General features: G+C 47.0%; 11 protein-coding genes across 11 annotated transcripts; 6 read left to right on the top strand and 5 right to left on the bottom strand.

The window, feature by feature from the left end:
• Positions 1–394: 394 nt before the first annotated feature.
• On the top strand, positions 395–1441 carry N7520_001769 (GFA family protein; the record flags this gene model as incomplete). The annotated part of the gene is made up of 1 exon (XM_057135704.1): positions 395–1441. One exon carries the CDS (start codon positions 395–397, stop codon positions 1439–1441), a length of 1047 nt encoding a protein of 348 aa, XP_057001640.1.
• A 205-nt stretch (positions 1442–1646) lies between these two features.
• N7520_001768 (PhzF family phenazine biosynthesis protein) lies at positions 1647–2594 on the top strand (the record flags this gene model as incomplete). The annotated part of the gene is made up of 1 exon (XM_057135703.1): positions 1647–2594. The coding sequence occupies one exon, from the start codon at positions 1647–1649 to the stop codon at positions 2592–2594; it is 948 nt and encodes a 315-aa protein (XP_057001639.1).
• Positions 2595–2774: 180 nt separating this feature from the next.
• On the bottom strand, positions 2775–3251 carry N7520_001767 (SRPBCC family protein; the record flags this gene model as incomplete). Its single annotated transcript, XM_057135702.1, has 1 exon — positions 2775–3251. The coding sequence occupies one exon, from the start codon at positions 3249–3251 to the stop codon at positions 2775–2777; it is 477 nt and encodes a 158-aa protein (XP_057001638.1).
• Positions 3252–3373: 122 nt separating this feature from the next.
• Positions 3374–4282, bottom strand: N7520_001766 (uncharacterized protein; the record flags this gene model as incomplete). Its single annotated transcript, XM_057135701.1, has 1 exon — positions 3374–4282. One exon carries the CDS (start codon positions 4280–4282, stop codon positions 3374–3376), a length of 909 nt encoding a protein of 302 aa, XP_057001637.1.
• A 931-nt stretch (positions 4283–5213) lies between these two features.
• Positions 5214–6171, bottom strand: N7520_001765 (uncharacterized protein; the record flags this gene model as incomplete). The annotated part of the gene is made up of 2 exons (XM_057135700.1): positions 5214–5979; positions 6029–6171. The coding sequence occupies 2 exons, from the start codon at positions 6169–6171 to the stop codon at positions 5214–5216; spliced, it is 909 nt and encodes a 302-aa protein (XP_057001636.1).
• Positions 6172–8020: 1849 nt separating this feature from the next.
• Positions 8021–10169, top strand: N7520_001764 (uncharacterized protein; the record flags this gene model as incomplete). Its single annotated transcript, XM_057135699.1, has 2 exons — positions 8021–8084; positions 8137–10169. The coding sequence occupies 2 exons, from the start codon at positions 8021–8023 to the stop codon at positions 10167–10169; spliced, it is 2097 nt and encodes a 698-aa protein (XP_057001635.1).
• A 99-nt stretch (positions 10170–10268) lies between these two features.
• On the bottom strand, positions 10269–11636 carry N7520_001763 (TauD/TfdA family dioxygenase; the record flags this gene model as incomplete). The annotated part of the gene is made up of 4 exons (XM_057135698.1): positions 10269–10652; positions 10702–10910; positions 10969–11182; positions 11229–11636. 4 exons carry the CDS (start codon positions 11634–11636, stop codon positions 10269–10271), a joined length of 1215 nt encoding a protein of 404 aa, XP_057001634.1.
• Positions 11637–12037: 401 nt separating this feature from the next.
• Positions 12038–13218, top strand: N7520_001762 (TauD/TfdA dioxygenase family protein; the record flags this gene model as incomplete). Its single annotated transcript, XM_057135697.1, has 2 exons — positions 12038–12140; positions 12203–13218. The coding sequence occupies 2 exons, from the start codon at positions 12038–12040 to the stop codon at positions 13216–13218; spliced, it is 1119 nt and encodes a 372-aa protein (XP_057001633.1).
• Positions 13219–18074: 4856 nt separating this feature from the next.
• Positions 18075–18947, top strand: N7520_001761 (uncharacterized protein; the record flags this gene model as incomplete). Its single annotated transcript, XM_057135696.1, has 1 exon — positions 18075–18947. The coding sequence occupies one exon, from the start codon at positions 18075–18077 to the stop codon at positions 18945–18947; it is 873 nt and encodes a 290-aa protein (XP_057001632.1).
• A 944-nt stretch (positions 18948–19891) lies between these two features.
• N7520_001760 (uncharacterized protein) lies at positions 19892–20449 on the bottom strand (the record flags this gene model as incomplete). Its single annotated transcript, XM_057135695.1, has 3 exons — positions 19892–20190; positions 20250–20349; positions 20405–20449. 3 exons carry the CDS (start codon positions 20447–20449, stop codon positions 19892–19894), a joined length of 444 nt encoding a protein of 147 aa, XP_057001631.1.
• A 1224-nt stretch (positions 20450–21673) lies between these two features.
• On the top strand, positions 21674–23472 carry N7520_001759 (Carboxylesterase type B; the record flags this gene model as incomplete). The annotated part of the gene is made up of 4 exons (XM_057135694.1): positions 21674–21881; positions 21954–22276; positions 22333–22641; positions 22708–23472. The coding sequence occupies 4 exons, from the start codon at positions 21674–21676 to the stop codon at positions 23470–23472; spliced, it is 1605 nt and encodes a 534-aa protein (XP_057001630.1).
• Between the last annotated feature and the right edge of the window lie 219 nt (positions 23473–23691).

Raw genomic sequence — 23691 nt, 5'->3', positions numbered from 1 at the left:
CAGAACTGGAGTCATCTTTTCCGTAAAGATGGGTCAAGATGGGAATAAGGACACAGACGACGCGATACAGAAAGTCTACAATATGTGCGGGCTTAAAGACGGACGTGGGGACTACGCGGCATACCAGGTCTGGTGGTGTGCTTACCCCCCTAAATTACCATTTAACAGCCTGGAAATCGGGATATTACTCAACTCGAAGTCATACTGACTCGAAATGAGTCATGCATGCATATGAGGTTCAAGGAATTTCCCAAATAGGTTAGAAGGGAATGTCCCTAGTAGGGTTCTGTACTGGCCCGTGCATTGATAATCAATGTATCCCGCAATCCCGTTTCGCCCCTCCATGACTTTTATTTTTACCAGGGAGATCCAATTAGTTTTTTCTGAAGCCAGTATGAATACCACCGGAAAGGTCTTAACAGCATCCTGTCACTGCAACAGTGTGCGGTTTACCATAACCCTACCTGTCCACTCCTTGCCACTGAATGTACATCTATGCCATTGCGGTATCTGCCGCCAAACACACGGTACACCGTGCAGCTTCCATGCCCCATTACCATCTGGCATTGAGCCAAAATTTGTTTCTCCATCCAGTCTGAACAATTTGACTCCGTATGATCACGCCACATCCCTATCAACGAGATACTTTTGCAGCACATGTGGCTGCCACATCGGGGACCGGGTCCATGAAGACGGCAACTGGATTGTTTCCAACGCGATATTTGATGCCAACCAGACAGACCTCGGAATATGGAAATTCAACACTCATCTACACCCTCATTCTGCTCCGGACGGGGGACTATCTGCACTGGTCTCTACCATCGATGGGCACACTCTGGACTTCGTCAGCCCCGAGCATTCCTCGGAGCCCATCGCAGATATACCACCCAAGGACGAGACTGAAGACAACGAGCTACTTGCGCAATGCCACTGCGGTGGCGTGTCATTTCATATACACCGACCACAAGCCGAGTTTCTCGCCACCCCCGCAAACCGACACTGGGTTTCTCCATTGGATGAGAAGAAGTGGTTAGCCTGCATGGATCTTTGTGATGATTGTCGGCTAGTCAACGGTGCGCATGTTGTTGCGTGGATGTTTGTCCCAGTGAACCATCTGTCACCCAATCCACCACCTGATCTATTGATTGGGACATCAAAGGCCTATCGCTCCACCGCGGGCGTGCTTAGAACATTTTGCGGCACTTGCGGAGCAACTGTTTTTTATAACAACGCAGAACGACCAACAATAGTCGACATAGCAATGGGATTATTACGGGCGCCTGAAGGATTTATGGCTGAGAACTGGGTGTTGTGGAGGTCTGGTCGAGCTGCATGGCCGGAAAGTGGAAAGCGCTACCATTCGGGTTTCAGCCATGCGTTGATCGAAGGGATGAGACAGTGGGGAATGAAGCGGGGCCCATTGCATGAGTTTGAGATATAACTTAATATAAATTTCCCAATTCGTGACGTATTGTAATTCTATGTAATTCTTTGCCCTGTCGGATAGCTTCGGCAGTTGCATGACCCACACGCCATCCGTCGGAAATGAGTCAAAGTGGGCGGTAAGCTGAGAAGACTACAGTATAAAATTTCTTGATTCCTAAGTCCCGAAAATTCCAAACAACATAACAAACACATCCGCAGCCATGACTCAATTGCGTTTCGTCACTCTCGACGTTTTCACCTCCAAGCCATACTCCGGCAACCCACTAGCCGTAGTCTTCCTACCAGAAGATGAATCCCAAGCGCTGACCCAGCGCCAAAAGCACCAGATGACACTGGAATTCAATCTCTCAGAAACAATCTTTGTGCACCCAGTACGCGAACAATCCAAGCGCAAAATCGACATCTTCACTATCGAAGGTGAGATCCCCTTCGCAGGCCACCCCACCATCGGAGCCGCAACATGGTTCCTCTGCCATGCCCCAGATGCCGCTGGTAGCGGCGTAAACACTCTGATCACCAAATCTGGCGAGATCACCATCTCCATCCAAGATCCAGCAACTCAGCACGTTGCTGCAAAGATCGCGCATAACACGCGTATTCATGCTGCGCGGTTCCCGGTCAAGGACATGCTACGTCTTCATCCGACTTTGGCGCCGTATTTCGACCAAGATGCGTCATTTCCCTTGTTTTCTATTGTGAATGGCATGTCGCAGACTTTTATTGAGCTTCCGTCTTTGGAGGCTTTGGCGGCGGTTCCGCTTGCTGCGGGTGGCCAGCTCGTTCCCGTTGATGGGGATTATCTGGATGAGGGCTGGCGATCGGGGTTGATCTGTGTTTATTTCTTCGTCCGTGATGTTGAAGATAGTGTTATGAACCAGAAGGTTATTCGGACACGCATGATGTTGGGTGGGCTTGAGGATCCGGCGACTGGTAGTTCGGCTAGTGGGCTGGCTGCATACCTGACGTTGACAGAGGGTCAGGCTGGAAAGGAGCACCGTTACCACTTTGTGCAGGGTGTTGAGATGAATCGACGCAGTGATATTGGAGTGAATGTCACTTTCGGCAGTGATAAGAAGATCGAGCAGGTCGAGCTGACTGGCACTGCGGTGCAGGTGTCAGAGGGCAAGATCCTGGTTCCTGATGTATGAGGAATGAATAGCAGTCATTCGTGTATAGTTGTAACTAAATTGATCTGACACCCTAGCCTGACAATCGCTGAGGGTGACCTAAAATGGACATTATCATCTGGTGTGTATGGATGGCTCTTCTTATCCAGATCTCCTAGACAAACGAGAACTCCTGACAAATGAGTACATAGACCATCTGATTCACAGCTTCCCATCCGTAACCATTTGTCGCAGAACCTTAAGGGTTCCCTCAACCGCCGTCTTCCCCATATTCTTCTCCTTCACCAAAAACTCCGCCATCTCTTCCTTCGACGCCTCCGGATGCTTCCATTCGAATACATAAGTCAAATAAAGCTCCCCATTACCTCCCTCACTTATAACGTTGCTGATATTCCCTCCAGCTTGCTCGAATTCCACTCGGGTGGGCTCAAATGCTGTAACGGTTTCCTGAACCTTCTTTCCCGATTCGCGGAACACCACATCTCGCACAATGACGGTATTTCCCGTGGACGGATCGACAGATTCACTCAGCACCTCAGTCTTCGAGATGGCTCCCGACACGAAGCTTTCAGCGGAGCGGATTTTCAAGATAAGGCCGGCCCATACTTGGGCGTGGGAAAGTGGGGTTTCTCCCGCGGGGTTGATGGGGGCCGTGTAGGCAATGTTATTGGCAATCATTATGGTATTGTGCACAGAAGATGAAGATATGAAGTTGATGACCAAAGTTCTTGTCCCAACTTCATTTTGCTCCAAGGCGGTGAGATTCGGGTTCATCCCTTCCGAATTCCAGGATTCATTATTCAATTGTGAGAATCGCTAGTATACATGACATCAGACCGAACAGTGTATTTGACACCTCGAAACACATCATCACCACTATGCATCAGATTCCGCTGTTGGAAAATCAACAATGATCCCGTCTTAGGAAACACGCGCACGACCTTTTGCGCCCGATAATCATCGGTGAAGGAAGTTGCCCCGCCAAGTAGCTTCTGGCTTAGCAGATCCGCTGGAGAATCAGACTGTTCGCCCGCAACGCACAAATCCACCTCCCCATCCTGCACAAATAGGGCATTCCTCTTCTCAGCACGCTCAATCTCTGGTAACAGCTTGTTCAAATCCTGCTCACCATCCCCATTCAGGTACAGCTGAATAGTAAGAAGCGATTTCTCCTTCCCATCAGGAGTAACATAGCACCCATCCCAATGCGGTCGGAAATAGTCTCCGCCTTCATAGCGCAGGAAGCGAAGCCGCTCATTCAAAGTAGACAAATGAAATGTCTCTCCGCGCCTCGCAGGACCAAGTCCCGTAATAAGGGGTTGATTCTTTATCTTATCGAGGTTGAAATCACGCATAAACGGTCGTAGACGGTCGAGAATTCGCTGCGCGATATCCGGCGAATCGAGAATGATGCGTCCACTCTTGCGGCTGTCCACGGACATGGCTTGTTTGCCTCCGCCTATGTTGATCATCGCATGTTCCCAGACTGGGGCGTTTGTTTGGTCGGCAATTGTAGAGTTCTCTGCAATATTTAGAAGCTCGGTGCATTCGGTCTCGGTCATGAAATTGTCGATAACCGCAGCAAAATGGTCCTTGAATGCTGGTATGGCGGGTGTTGTTCTGCTAGCTTTGGTGAAGTCGATACAGTGGACTGTGGCGCCTTGAGACGGTCCTCGAAGGAAGTCATCTGGGATTCGTGAAGTAGCCATAGCGATATGATTGTGTTCAGAAGAAGTTTTTTTTTCTCCTCCAAAAGGAGCTCGATGGAGATTATTTATCTGATTTACACGCTAGCCTGGGGACTTGTCACTTCGGGATAAGCCTTTAAGTAATGGAGAGTCAATGGGGCTCTGCTGTCTACACAGCCCACTGTGGCGCAGGCTGCAGCCCAAATTGAATTCCTATGCCTGAATGGGTTAATTGGCGGATGAAATTTAATAGACAATAAAACATTTAACCCTGCTCGGGTGGATGTGTTAATTAAAAATATTGTCCCATACCCAATTGGCTACGTAGATCTACAACCCGATGTGGGGTCAAGAGACCCTGAGCGGCCCCGGGATCGAGGCGCACCTAAATCCCAGGCACTCACCTGGGCGTGCATGTTGACTAGTTAGGTAGAGAGACTATTTCTTATAGATAATGTTCTATTTCTGTGCCCTTTCTAATGATCTCCCCGGATTTTCTTTCTAAACAAACTTTGGTCGCAGGACTTGACTTGAATTTATAATGTGAGGCCTAGGCAATTACAATCACATTAAACGCTCCCGCTTTAACTGTTGAAAGCAGACGTAAGAGTTCAAAGTTTAACAGTTGCTAGGCGTCCGAACATGAAACCTGGCGATATTTTGCGCTTTAGGCTTTGCCAGATTTGGGAACAATGTTCTGATATACTTATAATTAACCTAGAATCAAGTATGACATAAAGAAACCAGCCCTGATTAGGGCATGGATCATTTCCCGTTGTGGCCCGGTCCCGCGCCGAGGCAAACCGCTGAGAACCGGGCCGGTCAACCAGGAGACACACAATTTCAAAAATATTGACGCAGTGGGATAAATTGAAATTAATTTGCATTGGAAGATGCATGTAGAAATGAAGGGTATATTGATCTATATTTTATATTTCAGGAAATCTGATCCTCAGGAAGGCTTTCGTCGTTCATCCAGCTGGTCGTGTAGATACAAACGGCCTTCCGTATTGAGGAACCCGCCAATTCCAAAGGCGGGAATAATTCGACACATGCGAAGGAGTGACGCGCTAATCCAATCGCGACTGATACGTGACATTCGGTCTTTGGTCGGTAAAACTTGGGGTCTATTATAAAGATCCAACCCGAACAGATGAATGGGGGTGCTGATGAGTTGGATGGATGCGGGGATGGCAAGTTGTGCAATCAAGATCTTCAGGTACTCCTGAGATGCAATTGAGTCCGGGATATTTGATGAGACCATGGCGGGGAGACTGAATGATCCGAAGATGGTAAGGCCATCTCGAAGAAGGAAGGCAGAGTATGTGGCCAGTGGAATTCTGGTGCGGCCGATGGAGCGAGCGATTTTGGGAGCCGTGGGGTTGGCTGCAGTCGATGGACTCGGGGTGTTTTTAATATTATTGTGGCCAAAAAGCTGGGCGAATTTGACATCCTTCCAGATTCCCACGGAGGAGTTGACGAAGAAGGTCGATGCGAATGTGGTCATGCCCGCAATTGCGTGGTCGATCTTGGGGTAGACTTTGTTCAACAAAGTTTCTGACATGTTGGCAGTTGCGAATGTAGCCGTATAGAGGGACCAGACCAGCAGGCTGGGCCGTGATGTTAAGAAGGTGGCGGGCTGTGTAAGGGAGAACCATAGATGCTTGCGAAATGCGGGGAGAAGAGGTTGATTGTAAAATGATTTCTCAACAACAAGTCTAAGACCATGTTAGTTGTTAGTTCAAATAACGATTCCGGTAGTTTTACCTGTCGAAGATCATGACAGCGGGCGTTATAAGGGCGGCTGAACCTGCAGCAACAAGCGAGTCGGCCACCAGAAGCTCTCCGAGTCGGCTCCGGCTGCGTTGATAGCCCAGTGGCATGGATTTATCCTGAAGACTTTGAGTCATGGCGTCGGAATCCAACAACGCTATCATAACCCAGTCGGGCCAGTAAATTTTCCAAAGTTGGTATAGGGGTGTAGAGACAGAAAATCCACGATCAAACAGGAGTCTAAATTACAATCTGCAACCGAGAACACAATTGATTAGATAAAACAAATGCCAACGCGGGGCGGTACATCATAGCAGACAACTTACTGTGGATTCGGTCTGGATTGGTGACCGAATTCTGCAAACCGGTGAAGCAGCACTGGCGAAGACAAAAGTAGGAAAGGAAAAAGAGAAGGAGAAGATGTAGAAGAAGAAGTCCACAAAGATGCCAATTCGCGAAATATATCAATAATGAACAGAATAATGTAATGCCAACATCTTATCGCCCAACAATTCAAAGCTATTAAAGCACTGATTTACATTTATAGATCGGACTTGAAACCTAACCCCTCGTCGGCGAGATTATCCAATCACAGCTTAACCGGCCCGGGCCCCGGTGATGCATCTCGATCGTTGATTGGTTTAACCGCCGATGATCGCCTTGTAGTTTCCAGGACCAAAACCGTTCTAGAAGAACGGTGAATTACATTATAAGAATTTAAACCGGACTTGGAACGCGCATGGGCTTGCCTCAAGGGGATGCTCAACTTTGACAACTGATTATCCCCGCATTCATCCGATGTCGCCTACTCTATGGAAGGAGGTCGGGTATACGTAGTTCTCACCGACTCTGGCGCGAACCTTGGAAGTGGGGTTCTCCTGTCTCTTGCAAAGTCGGGCATTAACAGGAGATAAGGTTCACATCAGATAGGTATGTCACTAATATATGCAGGTGCCCAGGTGGAATGTGCGTCGTTTATATCACGGGTTAATGCGGAAACTGTGGCTTGCTAAATACTTGTTCTGGACAGGTTATAACTGATTCTAGCGTGCACAACTTTGAATTAGAGGAGGAATAGACTACGGCTCTAGCCCCTGAGCTTATTCGCTAATAGTTCCTTCTACAACAGACCCGGGGACCGGGGTACCCCCACCATCAGAAAAAGGATTGACGATGAATGAGTTGTTTCCCAACAAAGCTCATAAAAATCAATTTCCATATGAGATAAGAGTGCCAATGATTTACGTCTTCTGTTGCTCTCCCATTGAGAATATATATAATGTTTCAGAAATTTCTTTGTTTTTGATAGGTGATGGCCACCCTGTTACAACTATAATTCTCATTGTCGAGGAACTAGTTGGCCGCCTCGGGAAAGGTTTTCCCAGTGCCGAGCACATCATAGTCCATATGGGTCTGGCCCGTCTGGGCGAAGACTTATATCAGAGCTTGTCTGTCACTAGTGTCTATGCCTCTCTCACTAATTTGAAATTCACTTCTGGTCCAATATTCAAAATTTCCATCCTACAGCGCATTATAATAGTCGCCATAGCATTATGTTGTACAACAACTTGAAATAAAAGGATACAGTGGAATTAATAAAGTATCTCAAAGCAGAAAGTATTTCAAAGCAGAAGTCTGAACAGCCAAGTTTAAGTGATTGAAATCACATGTTGGAAGTGAAGATGAAATCAATTTTATAGTGCCAAGCCTTACATGGACATTGAATGAGCCACACCAAGGATTTATGCAGGTATTCATTTAACTTATCACCATGTTGAATATTCACCAGTCGACTTATCAAACTTCGAGGAATATATTATTATCTGGCTTATCGTCATTGGTTGTCAACCGTTATCACTGATAAGAATCTCACGTGGCGGCTGAGTCTCCGCTCTCACCCGCATCCCCGCATTCTCTCTTTAATGCACAACAGCCTCAAACGGAGCCCTGAAACGAGAAAGTGTATCCCGCGAGATTCTTGATTCCATGCCTGAAAGCGAATCAGGAGGGTCTTTACGCGTCTCGCAGCGTCGACCTCTAGCTTGCCGAGGTATTTGATCATCCCTTTCTTTTCCGAGGATTTTCTCGTTGACACCACCCAGAATGCACCAAGCGAAAGAGGAAATGCGATAAACAAATTCCCTGCTCAAGATGCAGAAGATTGAATCTGCATTGCTCAGTGGAGATTGTTCAGCTGCGAAGGAACACCGTGCAGCATGCTTCCGAAATTCATTTTCTCGCCGCGATCTTGGCAGATATGGATTCCCTAACCGCGGACAAACAACTGCATATCAGTCGGAAATTGAGAGAACGAATATCGCAGCTTCAGACTGGCCAAAACCACGACTCCGATGGAGTTAGCGCTGGATCAGGAGCGGAGGACCTAGAGTCATTTAACAGCCATAAAGAATCAACGTTGCCGCATCAATTTGCCGAGGTGGCCCTGGAAAGTCCAGACCCACCACTTCTGACCGCTATAGAACATCTCGCCTGGGGTCGAAATGCCGCTGGATGCTTCCCGCACAGGAGATGTGGATGCCAATATCGAAGGGACAGGCCGGACCTCTTATCCATGAACAGTGGCAATTTTCAATTTTACGGCTCGTCCTTGGAGCCTCTGATTCAACTTCCAAGGACGGTAGACGCGCAAAGTCTGATAAACTTCCATATAAGTCACCTCACATGGCATCACAACAGTTTCCATGGTCCTACTTTTCTCGAGCAGTGCGAGTTGTTCTGGAAGACTGGTAGATGTGATCATCCTCTTTGGATAGCATTGTATTTTTCTGTGCTGAGCTGTACAATAAATTCAGTTCAGAACAGTCAAAAATTAACAGTGCTGATCAACGTTGATCTGAATACTATGCCATCTGCTCATCAACTCTTCTCTGCGATGGTACAGACGCTTTATGGCGCTCACTTTCTGAACAACTTATCAATATACTCTGTCCAAGCTGTTGTGATATCAACAGAAGTTGCCCACAATCTAGGTCTCAGTCAGCTGAATGCAACCCTTTTTAACGCCGCCGTGCGCATTGCCGAGTGTCTTGGAATCCACAAAATCAAAAGCCACCCTCCAACACCCCAGACAGAAGATGGATGGGACGAGCGTGTGGAGCGAGAGGTTGGAAGACGGGTTTGGTGCCAAATGCTTATTCAAGACCATTTCGCCATTCCATTCACAGACACATATAGCATTTCTCCGATGCACTTCTCAACAGGTCGACCTCTTAATGCAGACGACTATGATCTAGTGGATGCACCACCCGAAAAGCCAACAATTAGCAGTTATGTCCGTGTTCTAGTTGATCTGGCTGCATTAATGCCGGGGCTAGTTGATGGACTTGGACCTATGAATCGCCGCAAGTCATATCGAGAGCAATACGAGCACATTCTTCGAGTGGACCAGAAAATGCGTACAATTGTGAAGAACATACCGTCCTTTATGCTGCGTCCGGACCCTATTAAAGAAGCCCAGATTCCCTGGCTTACCATTGCGCGGCGTAGTTTGGCCATCACCGCGGCTGAGAAAATTATCATGATCCACCGACTGTTTCTATTTCGTTCATTTCATGACCCGACCTATGTGCATTCTCGCCGGACTTGTGTTGCGGCCGCAATGACTATTTTACGTGAACATGAGACAATTGTGGAAGACGACGACCTGTCCATCTGGACGCACACGGCATTCGCTATAACAGCCGCAGTGATATTGTGTTTTGAGGTAAATACAGTGATGGAAACATCGGATAGAAGAAGCGTGCCAATGTACAGGACAGCTGTCCTTGCAGCTCGCGATCGACTTGCGTCGAGAAATGGAGATGTACTCGCGCAGCGAGGCGTCGCCCTGATCAATGCAATCTTCATTGCTGAACAATCCGGCTCCAATCCGGAAATGAAACGGCTGACATCCATTGATTTCAACCGCGTCTTTACCAACTTTTCCACACTGAGCAAAGCAACCGCGATCCCCTCCCCCGATGAAATGACACCGGGGAAGTTCTCGACCGGGACTCCCGAAACTATAGATGCGCCCGACGTTAGCGAATTGCAACTGCCGTGGAACCAGGAGGAAATCGACTTTGATCTTTGGTTTAATGGAATTTTCAATAACTTCCCAGGCAATCAGTTATAAAAGTTTTGTTTGCTTTTTTTTGGGAGGATTGCAAGGATGATATCAGTTTGTGTTGCAGTAAAGATGAATATTTCCAACTTTGAATATAGTACTGACTTTCTAAGCCCTGACATATCCCGTATCATTGACCCCCTCATAACTCCTGAATGGCTTAGGAGGAGTCACACTTGTCATTGTGCATTGCCATAGCATCCGCTTCTTATCTTCGTCTTTTTTGTGCTGGGATAGCTGTCCAGTAATGCTATGCATAACACCGCGGTTGTGGAAGATGACCAAATCACCTTCCTGCCAGCGGTGGGCGTAGATGTTCTCGGCGGCATAGATTTTCTTCTGCATATTGTATACCACGTTGCGTACTTTCTCAACATCATCGATGACAATTACCTCTCCAGTGGTCGGATTTCGGGTAGTCAGTTTGTAGACACAGCACCCGTGGACTTGAAGAAAGGGTCTATCAGGGTTGAGTGGGTTACGCCAGACCATCTAATCCAAGATCAGTAAAAGGTCTGATTCCATCAAAGGTTAAACTCACGGGATGTTCCGCAACCTTATCCCAACTCCATTCAGACAATTTCTCAACGGAAACCTCGTTCCCCATTGTTGGAATGGTAAGCCCATCATCAGAAGCTTTGCACTGCCTAATGTACTCGTACGCCTGTGGTGCATATGTAACAGTGGTGTTCAAAGCGAACTCCTGCTCTTCAGGAGTGAGAAGAGAAAAGGCCCGAGCACCGGAGAAAACTGCGTTAAATGGATTAGCACTAAGACCCCCACACAGAGCAGAATATAGTGAGCTCACAGGCTGTAGCTCCAGCACCAATAGTTTTCTCCTTGCCGTCAGGAAATTTAATCCTCTGATCAGGTAGATTTGGAATGCGAATCGAGTGCAGGATAGTCACTTCACCGGGCAAGCGCTCATAGAACGGAGTATCCATGTGCCACCTGTATGGGCGGGTGAACCCCTGATCAATCTCATCTTGTGAAAGAGGTTTCTCATGAAACAGTGTGTGATCCTGATGAGCTTAGCATACGTTGTTTCACCAGACATGGGTAACAAACCAGATGGATAACCTCCAGCTCCTTGAGACCTTCATAATCCTGGAAGGTGCCAGACCCAATGATTCCAACTTGAGGAGCTCTGGGAATTCTGCCGGCCTTGTAGGCTGAGAGAATGTTTTTCGGATCACTCACAGCTTTCTCTCCAGCCGAGTGGACGTCCGATGCATTTGGATCGAAGACCTTGGCGAGCTGTGGAAGAATTGTTGGGTCAATGCCCTTCTGGCCCCGAATGACAATAACTTGGTTCTCGAAAAGTGCTTTCCGCAAAGTTTCCTTGTCATTTTCTGTCAATCTGTCCAGGTCGAGCTTGGACATTCCGGGGGGAAGTTCGACTTCAGCACCGATGGCTGAGCTTTGTCGGATGGTCTCCGGGAGGAGCTGGAAGGTAAGACTGGTTGGCTCAGGCATTTTGGTAGAGAATCTGGTTTTGGAATTGAATATTGATTTGGGGGTGTTGTTGTTATGAATTATATACATGTTCTTGGTCGATTGCGGGTGAGTTTATGCGGGTGAGTGGAAAGCTCGCCCGCTGGATGTGTGGGAACTCACCCGCACAATGTCCCTAGTTCAAGTAGGGATTTTGAATCGATTGATGTTATCACTTCAGTAATTGCGTAAATTGTCAAGTCATACAGATATTGAGTCCGTTGATGCGTGGAATGGAGGATGAGATGTAAAATCTCGCCCGCGTCTGTCTGTGAGGGAAGCCACTATATAATCCCTAAATACTGCCGATGTTTACTCTAATGTTCCTCTCAAATCAATCTGGAATGCAACCAAGGCAATATTAAAAAACCTCGGAAAGCAAAATGAGCAACATGACTGTTTGCTGCAAGCCCCTCAGCCGGCCCGATGGTTCTAAAATCGACTTCGGGGCTGAGCTGACCGGGATGAACATTGAGGCTATGAATGGTGGGTCAACTTCATTTACTGGAGACTCTCTAGAATGATTGACTAATTTGACAAAATCGAAGATGATGACTTCGCGTTACTCCGTCAAGCCTTGTATGAGAATCAGGTAGTTGTCATCAAGAATCAGGGCAACTTGACACCTAAGGGACAATACGAACTCACCCGACGATTCGATCCCGCCGCTGGAGTCTACAGCCATGGAAAGTCCATTGACAAACGAAGCGTTCTCCATGCCGATCTCACCACCATTCCCCATCAGCCGCAGGTGCAAGTCATCGGTCACGGTTTTGTCAAGGAGTACGAAGGATTATCCAACATCCAGCTACGACACCCTCATCACAAGGCCTTTCACAAGACTCCAATCTCAGCTGAAGACGACGAGGATTTCACACATTTCTATCGCTGGCACATTGACTCAGCAATGTACAATCTGGATCCACCTCTTGTCACATCGTTGCTCGCTGTCCAAGTACCCAAGGGCCGCCGACAGACCTGCCGTTATGACGATGGTACAGACACTACCCTCGACGTTCCTCTTGGCACAACAGCTTTCTTCAGCGGATACCGTCTCTACGATCTGCTATCCGAAGAAGAGAAGAATTTCGTGCGTACGAGCAAGGTTGAATATGCGCCCCACCCCTACATCTGGATGAGCAAGGCCAAATCACGCTCGAATGGACTCGGCATCGTATCTGAAGGATTGGAGCTTGCAGAGGAGGATTTACCCCCGTTCGAGTCAGACAAGATCAAAACATACCCCATGGCTTGGAGGAATCCGGTGACGGGCAAGTTGGCGATGATGGTGTACCCAACGTGTGTTAGGAAAATACACCTTGAGAACGGCGAAGTTTTGGACAACCTTCCTGAGATTCGAGAAAGGTTGTATCGTTTGCAGAGACGGGCGATTGATCCTGATTACATCTATCCTCATGATTGGGAAGAGGGGGATCTTGTGCTCTTTAACAATCATGGAGTGATGCATTCCATTGTGGGCTCGTTCAAGGATAATGAGGTTCGGATTTTCAGACAATGCAATATGGCTGCAAGTCGGCCTCCGATGGGACCGTTGACGATCTAGTTAAAAAATGAATACAATGCATGCTCTTAGAAATCCTATACAATATTCTCTTTGTTATTATGTAAAACCGGGACCTGTGAATTACTGTATGCAGTTAGTTTTGCCTTTTTGGGTTTAGCGCCCCAATACCTCGTTCTGTAAGCTCCGCCTTCAGTTGCGCCGGCATAAAAGCTCGCCCTGCCCTTTGGACCTGTTTTGCTTTCTGACATTTCCTTTCACCTCCTCCATCTTGCACTTATCGCCACCCCCTTTTTGATCATCTCGGCCCCGTTCCCTGTTACGAATCGGCTTTCAGTCCCATGCACTGCCCCCTTGAGGTTACGATCCGACGCCCCATGCTACGCCAGCAGCCACGCAGGAGCAAGACCTCTTGAGATATACTCCCCTCCGCAGCAGCAGCATGGTATGATGTGCAAGCAAGTTTGCCACGCCTCACTCAAGCCATTGAAGCGTAGCTTGCTACGTAACTGTCTAGAATTTACTCCTGTGAGTGCATCTCGCCTGCCTCTGTTACCAGCGTGCCTTCCTGACGAATGCAGAGTGCTGGCCTCCCCTCAATGTCGTGTGGACAGGTACTCCGCCGCTTCTTAGGTTACATTGCACAGCCCCGATATGATCCGCCAATCGCATGGTACTTGTCGACAATTTCGGTCTCCGGTCCTTATTTCACTCCGTCGGTGGACGGATGAAAACACAGTTCGGTGATATCATCCAATAGCGAAAATGCCGCAATTGTGGGCGGGCTTGAGTGGCCTTCCGGATACTGGTCAGCGTGTCCGCGCACTTGCTCATTGTGACCACGGGCATCCTCTCATCCCTTTGCGATGATGCTCTAGAGAGCAAATGATCCACCGGTCGATTGCATCACTGGTCGCCTCGTGGTGATGGATACCTATCTCGTTCAGCTCATGTTATGCTCACTCGTCAGCCAGACGAGTCGGGTCACATCAGACACCAGCCGGAAATTCCATGGCCAAGCCACTCACGTGTCCAAGGGGGGAGAGCCCTCTCTGCTTGGAGTGTGCTATAAAGGGAGTGGATTCTCCCGCCATTCTACTCTTTTCAAGCTCTACAGCCTCCTCCGGCAACCGAGGCACCAGTGTCACCGATCCGCCTGCATCGCCGGTGCCCGGTGCCAGAGTTGACTCTCGTTGTCAATTGCGAAGTGCGTTATCAGATGGACTGCACAGTTAAGATTTTGAATCTGATTGGAATAAAGTCAGTATAGTCTTTCTATCCCGAGACCTATGACTGTGAAGGATCAAAAATAAATCAAAATAATCGACTTACGCGCTCGAACAGGGTTGCCTTTATGACGCCTCCTTACCGACGCACGTGAACATTCTTCGCGTGACTTCGCGCGAATCGTGTAGCTCCAGCCAAATTTGGGGGCCAGATTCAGCACATTACAGTTATTAAAACCGGGATCTATACATCGACATTGCCAGTGTCTTTTGACACGACCAATTGGAAAGGAAAGCATCTTGGAGGGAAACACGCCTATGAAATGGCGAGGGTGTGCCTTGAGGCCCTTCGATACGGCTCTACTGACTTTGAAGCAGAATTTGCCAACCAATGACTGACGAGACAGGTGCAATACCCAAGGGAAAGTATACCGGAAGAGGCAATTCCCCACGGGACACTAGGTGACGTTGATATGCCTCCGGAGTTCGTCTCAAGTTCGTGGCCGTTATGAAAAACATTTGGAAGGAACCAATAAAGCGAGCTTTCCCTGTGTCGATTGAAGGAAAAATGTATTCGAATGACATTTAGTCCCGAAGAACATTCCAATATCGTAAGTATCCATTGAAAGACAATTGAGCTGAGCTAATAAATCCAGGACACAGGGAACTTTTGTTTGCGCACGAAGAATTCCCCCTCTATCTGAGAAAGGTTTTCATCTTTGGATAAAAGTGCTGTTGGGCATATTGCTGTCAGTCGCTCCGTGCGCTCCTCTCACTGCAGCTCATGCATTTTCAGTTCTACATATGCGAATATCCCTCTCATTTTGTCAGCATTGATAATGATTTCTTGAAAGAAGTTCCTTGGCAAGTCTCAACTGCAGATATGTTTTCTTTTCTTCGATAGAGCCGCTATCGAATGAAGCAGATCTGGCAGAGATGATGTTTTTGATTGCCCAGTCGTTGATTATACCGAGCTTTCACACATTCATATATGAAACACGCTTTGGCTCGAGGCTATCTGGTTTTTGGTCCTGAAAGACGACAGCGGTAGTCGCTGCCTCGACTATGACAAACTGATGTGGATTACGTGCAGTGCCGAGCGAAAGCCATTCACTGGAAGATAGAGATGCCTTGGGATTGCTCTAGCCCTATGCCTTCGGGAACAATGTGTGGCTGCCTCGAGTATTGGGGAAAGGCTGGATGAGAATTACAGATGAATGCTAGTCTACTCATCTGGTCTTTCCGATGTGCTGGGGAAAGATTTTGATGAAAGCGACGACGTCAGCCAAGGGCTGAAAACAAACATATCGTCACCAAAACTACAAAGCTTATCTAGGGTACTGCATGCCACAGAATATCAATACCAATCTGTGGAATAACATGGATAAACAGCAGCCAATACAATTGACAATCGATGTGCGCTAATGCTTGGATGAGTCAGTGTATCGATATTTCGTGGTCTTGACATCTGAAATACAAGTGCGGAGGGGAGTACATTTACAATCAACCTGGATGTCCAGAAGATTGGCTAGCCTCAAAGTCAGCAAGGGCGCAGATTGAGAGACAGTACAAGAGGAATCTGGTTGACAGCAGACGGGTAGTCATTGATGCAGTACCTTTTAACTAGCTGCATCGGCTAATGATGAACACGGTGGTAAAAGCTCCGTTCCGGCCTGAGGACACTATACGTAGTTGCAGCTGTATTAGACACAAGGCCCAGGAAGTACTCATTAAGCAAAATGTAGCGGCAGCCGCTAGTCTAAAAATCAAGTGGCTGATAACGGAAATGGCTACCAGGCCGAGAAAGGCTGAATGAACCAAAAACATCAATTACTATTTCCTCACCTACCAGTGTGACAACTTCGAATCTTCTTGGACTGACCAAAGTGACTATCAGAAGGATTTATCTTGCAACGGGCAGAAGACCACATCGAAGCCTTTGATAAGATATCACGAAAAGGTGTTGTAATATGAGGCAGGCCGCAGGTGCAGATAAGAACAAACCATCGGAACTAAATCCGCAAAGCCTATGCAAAGAACCAAGGTGATTTCCAATCAACTTAGTCTTCTTGTTTTATTTAAAGCCTCATGTTCCTCTGAGTAGAAGATAAGGAATCCATACCTCTGATCTACAACAAAAGTTCAATGAACCTTTGGAATGTGAGACAATGATCCGATGACATTCATAGCGAGTTTGATAGTACATAGACATTCTTGAAATCGGTACAGTAATTTGGCGAGGAATGCAGTTCAGTCAAGTATACTGTACCGCTCCCCATCATTCATATGTTACAAAACTCCCGAGGCCTCTCAACATTGGTCCTTCCCACCAGCGCCGATTTTTTGAATGGGCGGCCACTGAGACGACTTTGCCGCTTTTTATGCCGCTTTTTATGCCGCTCTTGAAACCGCTCTTGAAACCGCTCTTGGGACCGCTCTTGGGACCGCTCCCCTGTTTGTAAGAACCGGGGACCGCCTACAAGACCGCCTCGATGGCCGCTTCGGGGACCGCTTTGATCTTGCCGCCTGGAAGACCGCCCTCGAAGCCGCCATACAGACCGCTTTCATAGTCACTTCTGTATGTTACATTACGACTGCGTTACATTACTCTGTGTAAAGTACAGGAAACTCTCTTACAGACCTCAAAGCTTCGATTTTAGCTACTTTTTATGGGCATCAAGCACCTAGAAATTCCACAAAGTTAGATTGCTGGTTGTCATCTACATCTGCAAACGCTACCTGTATCTTTCACATTAAGTCGTACCCGTAGATAATAGCTATTTACAACCAAACCAAATCAAGTCTCATACAGCATTATTGGATTTCATGTGACCTCCTGGAACATACATGTTTCGGCCCTTTCCAGTCCTTTCACCTTAATTCTGACTTCACTGAGAAAATGTCTCTTCGCTTCCCTGTCGTTCCCGGAGGGGATCCCCAGAAACGGCAAAGCAGCGTTGAGAGCTTGCGGCACAGAACGCTTCTATAATACTTGTGTATTTCCTAACAATGGACTTTTGTAAGCTAGCTTTGCCCAAGGCATTTGAGTAACCCTCAACAGCGTATGGTTGAGACTTTGAGAAATATAGTGCACGCTCCTGTACGCTTTTTTGGATCGGCAAAAGAAAGGCAATCCATCCAGTCTTTTCAAAGTGACCAGCTCTCTAAAGTAGGAGTCATGATTTATGCTTGATTTTTTTTTGTTTCATGCAAATGGTGAGCTGGATACTTACAGCTGAATCAGAAGTCATATTCAAAAAAAATTCATGTTCAATGGCTGAGAATATGTCTTTGAATTGTGACGCCCTGTATCAACTCAAAACCTCCTTTATCGTGATAGGCTTGCTCATCAACGATCGACCAACAAGATTACTCGATTCAACAGTCAATATTTTGGTCTCTCAATCAATGCTGATCTCAAATAAACAGTCGTCAGCGGTTTCAAGTCGTAGTGAATGAAAACAAGAGCCTTGAGCAACAAATTTTGAATCGCATCAACTTTCATTCACGATTTCTCATACATAAATGGTGTGATGTCTTGCGGCATATCTACTGTTTTCAATTAATCGCTACCGCTAAGCTCTTATACATTTTCATGAGATATTATCCATCACGTGGCATTCGAAGATCCTTCGACCATAACAAACGACGTCTCGACTATCTACCCTTACAATGCGCATAGAATACTGTCTTCTGCTAGAGACGCTCGTCTCACGGGTAGTCAGCGGACATCTGATCATGATGTCGCCTGAGCCGTACAGTTACAGCAGTAAAATCCTCAACAACTCGCCTCTTGCTTCAAACGGCAGTGATTTTCCCTGCAAATTACGAGATGATGCATTTGTGGCCCCTGCGAAAGAGACTGTTTACGAGGTCGGTGTTTCAAACATAATGAGGTTCATGGGAAGTGCAACTCATGGGGGCGGATCATGCCAGTTGAGCCTCACTGAAGACCTCGCGCCATCCAAAGAAAGCATATGGAAGGTCATCAAGTCTTATGAAGGCGGCTGTCCTGCAAATGTAGAAGGACTTCTAAGCGGAGACGCCAGTTCCGACAATGACATTCGACTCGATTTCGCGATTCCTGAAAACATTGTCTCCGGAAAATATACCTTGGCCTGGACATGGTTCAATCGTATTGGAGATCGTGAGATGTACATGAACTGTGCACCAATCACCGTCGACAACCCTTCATTGACTTCATACAACCAGAGCATACAGAACCAAGCGCAGGATTTTCCACCTATGTTCATCGCAAACATAAATGGCTGTATGACTCCTGAAAATTTGGATATCCGATTCCCTCAGCCCGGGAGGATTGTTGAACGCAATGGTCTGGCGCGTAATATTCTTCCCGACGGTCAATCAGTATGCACCGGAAGTCCTGAATTTGGTGATTCGGCAGCTATGAACCCGATCGTTCCTGATCTTCAAAATGGCAATCTTGGGAAGGCTTTTACATACTTCCCGCTCACTTCTTCCGTTAAAATTCAGCCGTCACCTTGCTCCTGTCGTGCTTCCCACCGCAATGCAAGCCATCAATGATACCTATCTTTGGCAATTGCGGCACAGTCAGACCGTATAAGGTGGTGTCACATGGAGGTCATCGACTGAGCAGAGCATCGCTGGATCTTCGTGTTGGAATGTTCGTGAATGTTCGGTGAATCACCGTCTTTTTGCGATTCTTTAAAGTGTCAAATTTTGTGTCCGATATTCTGCTGCATTACAACTGCCTTTTGGCAATGGTAATTTGGTGACAAGAATTCATTTAAAAAGATGCAACAGATTTAGTAGAATAAAACAGCCACAAAAGAGTCCATGCACTCTGCGAAACCTAAGATGAAGATAGAAGAGCTGAAGTGCTTACATCAAAAGGTCAAGATTGGATTGATATTGAAAGCCATTTGCAAACTAAAACAGACAGGATTCGTCAGAATGACTAGTCTATCTTCGAAACTTCACAATAGGGCCAAATGCTCGTCAAATGTTCTTGCAAATAAAAAGTAATGTGTAGCGTTCAGACTTGTATGAACACGATGACGCGTTGATTAGATGTGCTCTATGATTGAGCTTGTCTTACGACTAGAAAAATTAATACCCCAGACTTCGTTTCCACTAACAGTGACTTCTCAAGTGTCGTGGCGTACCAATTACAGTTTCAGACTTTTGTGTAGACTAGGGACTGAGAGTTGGACTTTTACGTCAATTGTCGGAAGTTTGATCCTCTCGTGCTACTTAGAAACCGAAACAGAACTGGAAACTTTTCAGTAATTGTATTATGATTGCAATGCACGCAGCTTGTCGCTAGAGAAATCGAAAGGCAGATGGACCAACTACGATAGGCATTGCCGTCCTTACTTAGCAACCATACATGCTCCTCATCTTTTGCATGCAACAATCTGCCTTTCATCGACATGTTGACTGGGTTGAATTGGAAATGATATTCTCATTCGCGATGAGAATGGGGTTCGATTCGATGATGCACGATTTTATTCGTCAAATTGACAAGCAACTTCAACTCTTCTGGGTGTAGCTTTTGCTGAAAGAGGGTTGTCTGGGACATCAGCCTTGATACGCTGAAGAAAGGGGGGGGGGGGACTCACCTGCAAGATCTTTTCCAAAGAGCATGTTTCAAGCTGTTCAGGTAGATTTTCAATCTCGACAGGCCACTCATGCGTCGGATGGCATTTTCCCATCAGCTTGATTACAATATCCGCTAAAGCGGACTGCTTCATTGTCGCAGCATTCATTTCTGGAGCATCTATCTCGCAGCTGTCTTCGACACCAACTGGTAAAATAAACGATTAGTTTAAAGACTGAACCCTGGGGTCAATCTGGTATGCGTACCTATCTTGACCATGCCCGACTGAGTGAAATAAATGGTATTCATTGTCAAAGTGGCGAGCACCCTCCCGCGTTCAGCCAAATATTGGATTCCTTCGAGTATCTATTCATAATCAGCGATCGCTATGGCTGTGATACAACATGTTATCTCCACTTACTGGCTTGACAATTGCAACGATCTCACTCGCTGTGATCACGAGCATCGATGCCAGAATATAAGCGACGGACAGTTCCACATGCTCCCAGACCAAAAACACCGAATCACCATGATAATAGCATCCAAGTAAGGACCGAAAAACGGGGTGAGAGATGCGTTTCAGCGTCCGTTGTAATCCAAGGTCGGAGAATGCTTGCAGCTCCACTTTCCGAACTTGGACAAGTCTGCCTTTGTTTTCCTTGTATCGAGCCAGCACATATGGATGATCCAATTTGATAGTTGCAATGGGCTCAAACATTCTCCATGGATCTTCATGCAAGGCTCCCGAACTCGAGCGACAATTATCGGTATCAAGCGTTACAGTCTTCTCCTTGGTTCTCAAAGGTTTCGGGAAAGCTTGATTCACCGTACATGTCTCAGAGACAGTTGTACAAGACTTTGAATCAGCTTGAAGGGGCGGTGCTTCACTAACCCATATGGTAGGGGGTCTGCGGTTCTGCTTACTGGCGCTCATATTTCCAGGCGTGCACTTCCAATGAATTAAACTTGGAACATCAGGTCATCTGGGTGAAGAAAAGCTTCTATCGATGAGGGAAGTGAACTTCTTATACACAAGTGCAGAGACGAAGACTTGACATCCGTCTTCGTTTATCAACTCCATCTCTGCCGTAAATTTTTTTGCGTAGATTTTTTGAGGCAGCATGCGCGGTTCAACCTCAACGTCAATTTGACCTCAACACAAAGTTAATTTCAGCAAAGAGCTTCAACGTCAACACCTAGACCTGGGTCGCTAGTCATATCACACTTTTTCTCACCAAAAGTCAGCTTTGCGTAAATAGGTGAGAATGTTTGTACTACGTTGACAGCGTTGCAAAATGGCGAATCTGTTTTTTGGCACACAGCGTCAGATAAAAGCGGCAACACCCAGAAGTTTTACCTCTGAATTTGCATGTTTCTCTTTGGCATCTTTGTTGCTTATTTTTGGGTCATTGGCAGCACAATTTCGGCATGAATTTATTCATTTCTCCCCGCAGCACTCTTTTTACGATTTTGATATGTACCACGGCTTGCTTGGGAGCACATCTACAAGCAGACAATCCTGTGGTTGATTTAGGGTACGCACAATATCAAGGATATTACAACAGCACATCGAGACTGAATGTTTTTTTGGGGTAGGTGGCTGATTACGCTTATCTCAAGAATCCCACAGAACACTGACCCATCCCTGCTTGTTGCCAGAATTCGATATGCGACCCCTCCGGTAGGACGAATGCGATGGCAAGCTCCGCAGCCTCCTGTTATCAACCGGACCACTATCATTCGTGCAACTCATCAGCCGCCACTCTGTCCTCAATCAGGCGCCGCTCAGCTTCCTAAAGTCTATGGATTTAATTCCGACTTAGGTGACGAGGATTGCTTATACCTGAACGTCTTCGCGTCACCAAGTGCGCGGGATCTCCCCGTTCTTGTCTGGATTCGTAAGTTAATTCCCCTCCCCATATTCATCGTGATTATAACATCCAACCCAACCGGACTAAAATGTGAAACAGATGGTGGGGGCTATGGTCTATCTGGGGCGGTTCACGACCCAAGTGGATGGATCAACACTAATGACGATGGATTTATTTCAGTCATGATTCAATATCGGTTGGGCGCATTTGGTTTCCTTTCTTCTGCAGATGTGGCAGAATACGGTCAAACAAACGTTGGCCTACTGGACATGCGTCTCGCTCTTGAATGGGTGCAGGCACACATCTCTCAATTTGGTGGAGATCCACTTCGGGTCACGATAGGCGGCGAGTCAGCTGGGGCAGGCGCAGCAATTCTCCAAGCAATGGCTTATGGTGGCCGAGAAGACCATTTATTCAACAATGTCAGTGGTATCTTGAGCTACATCTCACAACAACCAACTAATTCTGACTTAATAAGATCATCGCATCAAGCCCCTACATTGTGACTCAGTATCGGTATGACGACGAAGTGCCGACAAAATATTATCGAGCATTTGCAAGACGAGCAGGCTGCCTTGCTGGCGACAAAAGAGCTGACGCGCAGACATTTGCGTGCTTGAGGAACGCCGACACCAACACCTTACAAAATGCCAGCGGGGTTGTCTCGGCCTCGGGGGCCTGGGGAACCTTTGCTTTCTTGCCTGTTATTGATGGACATTTCATTCGAGACCTTCCATCAAAGCAGCTTCTCGAAAAGCAAGTCAGCGGCAAACGCGTTCTGTCCGGTGTAAGTCACTACTCATGTCGTGTAGGGAGAGCCTCAAGCAATTTATAAGTTGCTGACTTCTCGCAGAATAATGCCAATGACGGTATTCCCCTGAGTCTTCCGTATGTGGAGACCACTGCGGATTTCAAGGCCTATGTGAAAGACACGTTTCCGCGTTTCATTGCCTCAGACGTAACTCGTTTATTGAAGATTTATGGGTTCGCATCGTCCTCTTCCGATCCGTTTGGTCCTCTCTACGACACTCTTGGCGACCGTGGGCTCACCGCGGTGAATCAGTCCGAGTTTGCGACCGGCTACCAGCAGACGGTGTTCAACATTTTTGCTGAAACATCCTTTGTCTGTCCTTCTTACTGGTTGGTGGATGCTTTTTCCGGGAATAACGCAAAAGAGAGTTGGAAGTACCAGTACTCGGTCACTCCGGCATATCACGGTGCAGACTTAACAGCTTATTTCTCTGTAGATACAGCAACACCAACAAAAGGCATAAGGCATGCTTTCCAGAAAATGTTGGGAAGCTTCATTATCAAAGACTCTCCAGTGATCTCTATTCAGGACGCCAAGGGCAATGCAAGTGACGCCATCGTGCCTGAAAATACCGATGGACGTATCCTTTGGCCGATGTGGAACTCTTCTTCCCCAATGATGATGGACTTGAATACAACCGGAGGGAGCTTATTGTACAGAAATGTCACTGGACATCTCGCTTATTGGCTTCGTGAAGATCCGGGGGTCGTCAATCACCTCCGCCTAGCGAATGCAAATTTCTGGGAAGGGGGACGGGGTGAACGATGTCGGTTTTGGAGGGAAGTCGGTCCGCGCGTACCTCAGTAAGTAGACCCAAGGAGATGGGCTATAATGAGTAATGTGTGAGGTTCTACAGGATTGAGATAGAAATTCGAACAGTCATGTATTGAGACATATGAGGCATATTTACCTGTTATCAATTAATAACCCGTTACATGAACATTCCGTCAAGCCGGCTGTTTGTGAAATGGCTATGTAAACGAGACAACATATTCTGTGTCTTCTTCAATCCCAGTCAATTATAGC

Source organism: Penicillium odoratum (assembly GCF_028828045.1).
Source record: "Penicillium odoratum strain IBT 22623 chromosome Unknown utg000001l_segment0_segment0, whole genome shotgun sequence".
In the NCBI taxonomy this organism is placed as follows: domain Eukaryota; kingdom Fungi; phylum Ascomycota; class Eurotiomycetes; order Eurotiales; family Aspergillaceae; genus Penicillium; species Penicillium odoratum.
The sequence above is the reverse complement of the archived record's forward strand: the minus strand, read 5'-3'. Positions and strand labels throughout refer to the sequence as shown.